The 11,532-nt window shown below is 38.8% G+C and overlaps 1 protein-coding gene across 1 annotated transcript; it reads right to left on the reverse strand.

Moving 5' to 3' along the window:
- Nucleotides 1-2,805: 2,805 nt before the first annotated feature.
- Nucleotides 2,806-10,822, reverse strand: LOC104548684 (kidney mitochondrial carrier protein 1). The gene is made up of 9 exons (XM_010194772.1): nucleotides 10,750-10,822; nucleotides 9,145-9,292; nucleotides 8,402-8,496; nucleotides 8,031-8,116; nucleotides 6,666-6,761; nucleotides 5,664-5,788; nucleotides 4,711-4,849; nucleotides 3,647-3,727; nucleotides 2,806-2,907 (listed from the first exon to the last, which is right to left on the reverse strand). The coding sequence occupies exons 1-9, from the start codon at nucleotides 10,811-10,813 to the stop codon at nucleotides 2,866-2,868; spliced, it is 876 nt and encodes a 291-aa protein (XP_010193074.1). The 5' UTR covers nucleotides 10,814-10,822; the 3' UTR covers nucleotides 2,806-2,865.
- Between the last annotated feature and the right edge of the window lie 710 nt (nucleotides 10,823-11,532).

Consider the following 11,532-nt stretch of genomic DNA (forward strand, 5'->3'; position numbering starts at 1 on the left):
GACTAGCACGTCCCCTCCATGCCCCGGAGCCTTCTTTCACCAGGCGGCTGAGGCAGTGGCCGCGGGACAACCCTGGCCATTGCCCCTGGCTCAGGGCCACCCTTCCGCCCCCGGGCAGCTCTCTGTCCCACACTAACCTCTGTCAAAACATTTGGGTGAATAACCAAGGCTTGTTTTTGCCGCAGTGTTTTTGATCTGGTTTAATCGAGCATGACAAATGAAGTCCTCCTGAAAGGGGTAAGTGAAGTACAGGAGCACCTGATGCCATCAGCTCTGCCTTGACCCTGGTGTCAAACCCCTACCTGCCACCATGAGGGGACACCTATCTTTCCCCTTTTCCCTTTTGGGAGGTCTGGCGCTTGCCCAACCCCGAGGCAGGCCGGGCAGGGAGCTATCACTCCTTCCCCTACAGCTTGGCTCCAAGGGCCAGGACAGCACTGTCACGGTATAGAGGTGTGTCAAGGCAGCCAGCCCTCCATTTCTACAGCATACACATTCTTGCTTCACCACCCAACTTCCTTGTTACTGAACTGGTTTTCATTTTTCTGCAGCATCACCCATTCACCAGAGCTGCATTTTCCACCACACCTGAGAGCCTGCTGCAGAATTCACCCTTTACTTTGGAAATATCCTTCATTATCTTCGGTTTGCTGTTAGGTTTTTGTAAACTTAAATCTTTCCTCATTCCACATTAAATTAAGTCTGAGCTAAGGCATGTCTGAATTAAAGAGCTTGAAAATACTGTGAGGTATTCACTGCAGCAGTCACCTGTCAGCTGAGATGCTGCAGCCTCATTTCCCTGTTGATGCCTTCTGTGCTCAACAGCTGCTTTCAGTCCATCTTGTCCATCTGTCCCTCCCAGCTTTCCCACAGAGTAACTGGTGCAGTGTGCTCCCACCCTGTCACATCAAACTGGCAGGTTCCTCATCCCCTCAGAGCTGCATCTGTCAGGCCTGTGCCACCACACACAGACTCCAGAAATCCCCTCTGGTTACAAGTGTGATAAACATATTTCACTGCAAAACTAAGCTCATTAAATCTGCTCCAGACCAAGCAGTTTTCATAATAGAGGGGGAAATAGTCTTGCAGTTTAAGATACACCAAAGAACAGTGAAAACACATGGTTAATGCCTGTTATTCAGCCAGGAAGTTACAGGAACATAAGCTTTTAACCACAGCAACTTTAATTTACCTTGGCTAATTGACCAGTAAATCAAACAGCTCAGTCCCAGCAACAGCTTTCCTTTGTTAATCACCTTCAAGTATCTGAAAATTCACCCATCTCTCTGAGCCCATTTGAAACTTAGAAACCGAAAGCAGTTCAGAGACATTACATTATGATTTTAAAACTTTTAATAAGCTTAAAAATGTAAAACACTTAGTTTACATAGTGTACAAAAATATTTACAAATATTTCTATTAAAGCATAGAAACAGCTCTGAGGAAAAACACTGCACATAAGCATACCCATATACATAGAAAAACATTGTGTCTTAGGAAAGTGCCTTGTGCATTTAAAAATCCATTTGTGAATTCAAAATTAGTAATTTTAAGTAATTATAGTACTTTTTAAATTGAAATGAAATTTAAATGGAATGTACAATTAACCAAAAATGTTTAAGAGATTAACACAATGCCACTAAAATCCAAAGCTATGCATCCTGCTTTGCTACTCCTGTGAACACAGAAGGACCGCGGCATGACCCGCATCTCACACCTTCCCTTTCCTGGAATTCAGCAGCAGTGCTTGCAAGAACCTTGACATCGCTGTTTAGTTGATGGCCCTGAAGTTTTGATATACATTTAACCCAAAAGGTAATGTTTTAAGGAAGTTGTGGCTGATTTCTACATGAAGTGTTTACTTGCATGTAACAGCAACTTGGGCCTGTTTGCAATGTGAAAGTGCTCAGCAGCTCTGGGTTTGGGTGTCTTTTTAAGAAGGAAAGTAGTCTTTATAGTAGACGCACCTTTGGAGGGGTTTGGTTCTTTTCACACAGGCACCTACGTGACACATCCTGAACTGCTCAGCATAAAACCTGCATCTTTCAAACGATACGTAACAGCCAGTAACCATTACAAGTTCTTCCCAACAACGGAAGAAGCACAGAAAGTTTCTCTGCAAGATAGAGAGATGAACATGGACTCATTTGAACTTCATTCCCTAATTGCAATTTACATATGAATATGTTGAAGAATCACTTATGCTGAAAACCAAGAATGATACATCAGAAAAAGCTTTCTTCAAGATATGCAAAACTGACAACTGTAGCAACCACACTTTCAAATGAAGCTGGATTATTCCCAGCAAATTATGCAGCCATCTAAGGACTGGGAACACAGAAAAGCTCTAAAACCAGAAGCAGATTTTGTATTACAGCAGGTATTTTGCTGAACTGAAAGCCTGCAAAGATGTCTTGTGACACTTTCAGTTAATTGGAAACAACAAACCATTGCAGTCAAATTGTACACACTTGTGAAAACAGGAAAAGCCCAGCTCCTTGGTGCTACCTATCTTCCTTTACAGAAAGACTTTTTTCTTTGCCTCTTACAAAACATTGTGCATCTGAGTCTTAACAGCATAAAGTTGCATTACAGATCTTCACATTCAAGAACACTTGAACAGCTGACAGAAGGTATTCCACGTTTGGTTCAGTCCAGAAAATAGTGCACATCATCCTCTGAATCATCACAGGAGCCAGTTTACCTTGAAATCACTTCCAGGTTGTTCTCATTCACGACAGCCTTGTAGTGACCTCTTCCTCTGGCCAGCATCTCAGACAACAGAGAGCAAATACTGGAGACAATTTACAAGTTGTTCTAAGCTCAAACAGTACATTAACAAAATTCAGTATACAGCTCAGCACATCAGAAGTCTAATTTCTTCAGCTGTTCATATGTCAGAAAGAACTGCAACAACTGATTAAGGAAAACTCTTTTCTTCTCAAAATGGTCAGGTCACTACTAGAGGACAGCTCCATCTGTGTGGAACTTTGTTCCTCTCTTTGTTCCCTCCTGTGCAATGCTGCTGGTTGGACATTTTTGTTATGCAGTACTAGGCAGAACAATGACACTTGCTTTAAGGCTGGTGATACCAGTTACTTTCCCATGCCAGTTCGTCAGGATCTTAAACACAGGACTCAACAGGCAGGATAATACCACAAGAGCCCTTAGAGTCTTTACTCACATAGCTTTGATGGGCAAATAGTAAAAGAACCATTACCATCAACACTTCCCAGGGCTCTGATTAGATGGCCTATAACAGGAAAACAAAATTGTTTAAGACTAAGATTAAAAAAAAGATGTCATGGCTAACTGCCAGCAGCTTCCCCAGTTCTGGAAATGGCCCCAATTCTTAACTCACCTTGTCAATTTTATTTAAAACTAGGCTCCAAACTACAGAAATGGACAGGTATGAAACTGGAGGAACAGAAAAATGTTTTGCCAGATTGCATTCTAATATTCACTCTGTGAGAATCACAAATTCAATCTGACCAGCAGCAGCTGACTAGGAAAACGGTCAACGACACAATTTTCCATTCATTAGAAGGAAACATTTGTGCTGATGTGATACTTTCCACACAGCATTCTGTGAAACTTGCTGTTGTATGGCCAGCTTCATCATTTTGCACACCTTTGAAAAGGATACAATGATATTCCAAGGACCAAGTCTTAACCAGTTTGGCCAAAACCCTTTATACAGAGCAAAAAAGCCTTCGTTCTTCCATGTCTGGAAAAAAAAAAAGCAAAAACACACTTATGTAATTCCTTATTAGCAAGAAATGTCGACAGCACCTCAGTTAACGAGATTCTGTACCAGACAAGGGGATGGCTTAGTGCTGTAACCTTGATTGAAATATTGTATGATGAGACATGGTAACATTTCACTAAATAAAGCCCAGATTAGTAATGCCTGCAGGTTTTACCTGACAGGTAAAGATGCAGTCTGTGTCATTCAGTACCCAACTCAGATTTGTCCAAATTGCATTCCTGAACTCTTTTTTTTTTCCCTCCAAAAAAAACCCCTGCAATTTGCTGCATGTAAACCTGCAGCTCACATTGGACATCCCCTTGACATTTTTCAGTTTGCCTTATGGTTCACTAAAATGCAGTTCACAAAATTGCACCGGACTTGGACTGTTATACAAACTGAACTGTTCAGTCAACAGTTTGGACTCTAATAGTTTCCTATCCATTCTTCTCCATGTTAAAGGCCATTATGCTCTCACTTCATACCCAGTTTAGGGATTTAAGAAACCAAGCCAAAATAATCAAAATCAGAGACTGATGTTGCCTTTGGCTGTACTAGACTTTCCATTATGCAGGAAGCAACAGAGAAAACCATCTGTGCAAGAAGAAGTTGTTCTTCAAGAAGTGACCAATGAAATTATAATTTCCTATCAATATCCTAAGACTGTATAAAGTGAAGTAAGAGACAGTGCTGCTAGGAGACAGTCTCCTTATCCAAGCACCAAAAGGAATTAAGTGCCTGCAGTACATACTAACTTTCTTCCTGCCTCTGTCATAAACAGTAGATACTTTTCACACCAAGTGCATTCTCAGCAGTATAATCCTTTTCAGCATTAAGGCAAAAGACATATCTAAGTTACTTGGATTCATTTCTAGGAAAACTTTGAACAATTTTAAGTTCTACACCAAAATGACTGCTTGACAGCACCAGTTTCTACTTATGTTGATATCTGAACTACTTACTTGTAACAAGCAATCCAAAGTACCCTTGTAGTTTGAGTGCCCCCCATGTTGTTGGCTTCTCTGATTCATCATGCGTGTTCTCACAACATCAATTGGGTTGGATGCAAGGGCTCCAGCTAACCCACAAGTGAAACTTGACCTAATAAAAGAAAGGTTTAATGAAATTTGACCTCCCACATTTCAAGATGCACAAGAATTCCCCCTCCCCAGAAAACATGCAGCAATAGTGAGCGTTTAATGCTTTTAGTTAAAAATTACATCAGCTAATAGATGCGAAAAATTACTTTTCATTTACTATAAAGCATAATTTTCAAAATTTGATCTACAGCCCTTATATACCGTTTCTGTATACTAGAACAGATGGCCATGCCTCTGAGAATCACAAACATTTGACTGGAACTTTCCTCTCATCTCAATTTGCAAAGCTGAATGATTCAGATCACCCACAAACCAAAATTCCATATTCATAAGAAAATTAAAACCACATCCTAAATAAAATTAGCTTCTATGCTATGTGCTACCAGGCTCTTCTCGGTGACAAACAATGACAAGACAAGGGGTAACAGACACAAACTGGAACACAGGAGGTTCCACTTAAATTTGAGAAGAAACTTCTTCTCAGTGAGGGTAACAGAGCACTGGAACAGGCTGCCCAGAGAGGTTGTGGAGTCTCCTTCTCTGGAGACATTCAAAACCCACCTGGACGCCTTCCTGTGTAACCTCATCTAGGTGTTCCTGCTCCGGCAGGGGGATTGGACTGGATGATCTTTTGAGGTCCCTTCCAATCCCTAATGTTCTGTGATTCTGTGATTTGAGATGCTATTGCCATTAAAAAGTATAACCGCAACAAAAGTAAATCTACATCTAGACTGATGACAGAAAAATCAAAAGCTTCATCCCCCATAATGAGAACTACCCAATGGTGAGCTATGCAAACAGTTACACATACTTACAGGAAGTGAGTATATACTGTATCTCCCATAAATCCAGACATAATTATGTGCTTCTTGGTAAGGTCATACACTGGCAGTTCCACTCCAACAACAATAGCAGCTCTCTGCGCTGTCAATGATACGCCCTGGCAAAAGAAAGGATATATTTGAAGTTTAAAATTAACCTTTGCACACCACTAGAAAAGCCTAGCGTTTATAATACAAAGCAACACACTATGAACCTGTTAAGTTCATTGTGAATTCAAATAAGGATAATTAGTACAAGGCTTAGATGTATGTACTCCAAAAATTCAGATTAAATTTAAAAGACAAATCACTTCTCCATGCTGAACAGCAATTTCAGTTCCTTTATGCTACTCCATTTCTGCTTAACATATGAATTCTTACATGAACAGTCAGCTAAGACCTCAACAACCAGGTGACATGGGCTCCCCTTGCTGCTAACTGAAAAAGTGACAAAGTAAGGAAGATGAACAGAAAAACGGAGATCAAGAAACCCTGCAGAGAAAACCACACTAATAGAAGAACATTTCTATTTTCCAGCTGTTTCAGAACAATTGTACATTCTTGGTCTTCAGTTGTTACACAGTCACTGACTGTAATTGGCATTAGGCAACCTACAAGGTTGAGTACAAGAATTCCTGAACTAGAAGGGAAGTTCATCAGTAACTTTACTTCCAAATGTTCTTTAGTATATGTTTTAAAAAGAGCAGAGCATACAAATTGAGAGCTGTTTTGCAAAGGGTTGTTGAACTAGTCCTAGAGTCAGTCACCCTAATTTAAGCCTCCACTTTTTAATTAAGTGGCTAATCCTTGAACACCAGATCAGCAGTAACCCTTCATCAAAATGCACCAAGACACTAGCAGTGAAGTAGTCATGACAAACTACATACATATTAGCTATGACTCCTCCATATTTGACTGAGAACACTGTACAAGAACATGAAATTAAGTTGAGCAAAAAGTGTACTTTAAATATAAGATATAGTTCAAAAAACTTGCCTTCCATAATCCTTTAGTGCCTTCCTTCTGGTAGATCTGTATGAAGTTGCCCATCATTCCTCCTTGAATCACACTACCCTGGGCTTGCATTCTGATCTGAGATTCATTTGAACATAAAATGAGAAAACATGTATTTCAAACATATAACTAATAAAATAATAGTTTAACACAGTTTTACTAACAAGTTACAATCTTTTAAGCAGTAAAGTTAACTTGTCCTTGAGTATAAATTAATAGCTAACATTATCATAACCACGGTGCAATCTTTGGAAGTGCCTTAACTATCCAAATGCAGCTGCTAATTTTGAACGAGTACGTCGTGCAGTTCTTAACTGCATTAAGTCATGTCTATTTCTGTACTCGTGCACTACTCCATTTAGATGAGACTGACAGATGGATTCTGCAAGATGTCCTTTGCAGTGTTCTCACAGGAACACATTAAAATGAAAGGTTAAAAAGATTAATGTTTCAGCTAGTGAGAACCATGGTCTTTGACCCTATGGATTTCTAATAATGTCCTTGGGAAACTGCCATGGTAACTACCAAATACAAGTTTGGTGAGAAGCAAGATGGTACATGGACATAATTTTGGGAAATAACTAATTGAAGCCACACTTGAAATAGAAGCTTGTGTTTGAAATGCCTCTACAAAACCACACTAGCCCTAAGAAGGATTATGTTTTTAGTTGCTTCAGAAGAACAGAAAGTTTTCTTGAATATTTCATTAGAGGCAGCCATGTAAGTCATATGCTACAGTTTTGTAAGTTAAATACCATCAAACCTTTTAAGTAACTGGAAGAGAGGTCATTGTCTATCATTAAGCTAACAGATCCTTAAAGAGGTGATGGTTCCACCAATTCACTTTAAGTGACTGATGCTGGAACACTATTTCCATGGCACACTGAATTTCAAAGTCTCTCTACAGAATTAAAGTACAGTACAAGTAGCACTCACTGAAACTCTCACCTCTTAATTCATCTTCAGCTATTTTTTCAGCTCTAGAAACATCCTAGTGTAACAGTATTAGCAAGAAGTATAGACGAAATATGCAGTGTGGCTTCCACACAAACACTACAGCATGTGAAAAAGTAATCTGAAATTATTCTCTCCCCACCCTCAGAAAAAAGGTATATGGATCCCACTATCTCCCCAGCCAGCAGTTTCCTGGTTCATACTTCCAAATAATTATTACAGATCAGAAGGAGGTACAAAGAATTCAGGATGTTACTGATTTATTTCTCTTTAATGAAGAGAAGAGAATAAATGGGGTTACAAAACAACAAATCATATATTCATCAAGAGATTCTGAGTTTCCTCAAGGAGAGGAAAAAAACTAAGGACAAACTCTACATAACACGTAATTACCTTTAAGACATCTGTAGGGTTGGCAATAGATGATGAGATTACTCCCGAAAGAATGCCACATAGAACATTTATCATCAGGGTTTCATCTATTCCATAAACAAAAGGAAAAGGGTTTAGCTGCAGATTTACAAAGATTAAGATGCATCAGGGCAGGAAGATGCCACCCCCCCCCAAGCTTTAGCTAGCGAAAGTGCCAATTACAGAAGCCTTAAAAACTGCTCTGACAAGTTTTCCTCGCTGACTCACAGCTGTAATTGGTACAAGGAATGTCTTCTCAGTAGACCCGTTCAAACTCCTACAGTAAGATACCATGCGGAAACAACCAGCTTCAAGCAAATTAGTCCTCGATTAAATGGAAAAAACCCACTCACCTTCTGGATGCTCAACAAACATTCTTTTTAAGCTCTGGTAAGTGCCTATTTTTATAGTTCCATATGAAGCTTGTCGTAGCATTGCAGGTGCAATCCTGTAAAAATAGGGAGTGGTAATATTTATGCTTAGAATTGCAAAAGACTGATTAGCAAATACTTTTTAGAGCAGGAGAGACTGAACACAAGATGTCTATCATTAAAAGGTTTCTTCATTTAATCAATTTAAATTCACTATAGACAAAACAAGGTCAGGGTGGTTTTATTTTGGTGGGTTTTTTTAATAAAGCCTGCAAAGAACATGAATGAACTGTGGAAGGATTCAACTCGTGATCTTTCTAGCTGGCAAACACATCTGAAACGTAATCTGCAGATTACATCTCTCACCCACTACCTTGCATGTTTAAAAGAAAAGCATGCCCATTTATACACAAAGGTGAATTCAATTTTTCTTCTGACAGAGAAGGAACAATCATAGCAGTATCATATGAAATAATTTTATGTTTCGCTATTTTTTTTTCCAAGTAGGTTTCGTTGTTTGGTTTGTTTGGTTTTGTTGGTTTTTTTTGACTCTAAAGGCTATTGCAGAGTACAAAGATTAAAGCAATCTAAGCTTGAGCTTTCCATTTCTACATTAAGGCTAACCAAATACCTTATAAAACTGAAACCCAAGAGTTCACACACTATGAGCTTATACTTATCAACAGACTGTTCATAAACCATTACTGCAAGTCATTAAATTTTACCCAGAGTATAAGGCTTTCAATCCTTCTTCTCTGCATATTCTGACTAGTGCGTGCAGCATTCCACGGTAGCGGATCTCTTTATATTTGGCATCATTAACTTGACCTTGAACCTGGAGACGCGTTTTGGTCAGATCAATGGGGAAAGTACCTTAAAGAAAAATCAGAGAGAAAATTAATCAAGGACTTGCCTAACCAAAGACAATAAAGAACATGATATAAGAAACAGTAACCTTTATTCTATACTAAAATGCATAAAAATACTCCCCTGGGGAAAAAAAAGTCTCTCTTACCAAGACTTTCTTTTAAACAAGTGGTTCATTTTACGTCAACATGTTTCTTCTAAAAGCTTGTCAGAGGCCCTACCTACTTCCTATGTTTACGTTTTGCACACACTATGTTTTCAGGCAACACGGTATTGCCTGGTTGTAAACAGCCACGCTGAGTAGGACTCTGCAATCACAATCAGGTACAGAGTTTGTGTGTGTATTCTGCCAACATCACTGAAGAGCATTTCATTGAAGGCAAAGAAATAAATTCCATAGGACAAGCTATACAGATGCTAGCCTGGAATCTAAAAAAGCAATAGCAGCAGAATCCATTTCTGTTACTGCTTTCCAGTAGCCTACTGCCATGCCAAATTCATTCTCTCCATGCTTCCTCTATGAAAAGGTTCAGAAAGCAAATACCTCCAGAGCTTATCTTTAGGAAAAGAATGACCTCAACATTCAATATTCACCTAAATAGTGATAGGAGTCAGGATTAACTCCATCTGTTCTAATGAGGTTTACCAGACAAGCAAGACTTTTATGAATTGCTTGTCTTCCTCACAAAGCTTTTGGCATTATTGGCCACATTCAGTCAAGTCAAACAAGAGAGGTTTCAAACTCAAGTTTGAATAATATTCATAAGAGAAGGTAGAAAAGGAAAATAAAATGGTCGTTTTAAGCGTAATTTTATACTCCATCAACGTTATTAGACAGACTTCACATGCAAGCCCACCACACGTCAGACTGTGTTCTACTACTATAAAAATCCAAATTTCCTTTATTTTCATGGACATGCATTTCAGATACGTCTTTAAAAGGATATTTGTATTTTAGATTTGTCTTCAGAGTAGGCGCTAAAGCATCTGATGCACTGTCTCACTACAGCAATTATCTCATGTTGCATACTAACTGAAGTGTTCAAATTAAGCAGCCATATATATTCAAGAAAAGGGAATTTAAACCGCAACATAGCTACTCACTCAGAAAAGCTAGGAGAAAAAAATACAAGTTAAGAGCTTAACTTGTCTACTCCAGCAAAACAAAAGCTATGTATACTTATGACTACTGTCTAGGAACAGATCAACACACACTAAGTAATAGAATGCAAAGGCAAAGTTTGTATGAAAACAAGACTCGCAAGGGATGAGAGGTTACAGACAGAAGCCTTTTGACATTATAACAAAGTTCTGAGCAACTCTTCAGCCAGCATCAAAGGAAAAAAAAATACCTACACTACCACCACATATCACTGTGTCACTGATAGCAAGGAACCAAGCTTGTTGTAAAAGGGACTATTTAAGTAAAGGAAATAATGTAAACAGTTAAAGGAAAAGCTTACCACATTCTGCAGTGATTGATGCTAAGCCTCCATAGATAAAGGGCTTCCAGTTTAGTGCTGACATTATTGATTCTTCTTTCTGTGAAGCAAGGTGATTTAATGCTTCCATAAGCACATCTGTTATATAAATATATATGATAACATTTAATAAAACTCTGTGCCTTTTCCATTTAAGATGGACCTTCCAAACACACTAAGGGTAGAAACATTTAGTACTTTGACAATCAGAAGACAGTCAGTAACACTGCACAAAGGCATTTGCATTCAAATTAACGTCTTCACTATGTTTTGGGGCCACCACCACCCTCACCATGAAAGGTTAAAGTAGTTTGTCTCCCAGGCAGGATCTTAAGGAGCACTGCAGTGAATAACCTCCAGTGATTCTTACCAAGCTGAATTAGTTTGGCTACATCCTGCAATCAAATGGAACTTTAAGACAGTCATTGCTAAACTTCTATTCCTTTTTTTCCTGGTATCAGCATTAACATGAGCTGGTACTCTTGAACAGAAAATAGGGGTGCATACAACATTTTGCTTCTATTAAGGCCTATTTCTGCTACCAGTGTTCACAATATTAATTCTTGTGAACTTTATACAAAAGCAGTGTAATCAGGTGTATAAGGCATTTAACAGCAAAAAAAAGCTGTTCCGACTTAAAGTCAATTAAGTGAATTTCACAGAGGAACCACAAATCATAATTAACTATGGCGTATGCTTCGCAAGATGCTAAAATAATCCAATTAACCTAGAAAAGAGATAAGAAATGCAAAACTAGACTAGTCC

Source organism: Mesitornis unicolor, unplaced genomic scaffold, assembly GCF_000695765.1.
Source record: "Mesitornis unicolor isolate BGI_N332 unplaced genomic scaffold, ASM69576v1 scaffold14161, whole genome shotgun sequence".
NCBI lineage: Eukaryota > Metazoa > Chordata > Aves > Mesitornithiformes > Mesitornithidae > Mesitornis > Mesitornis unicolor.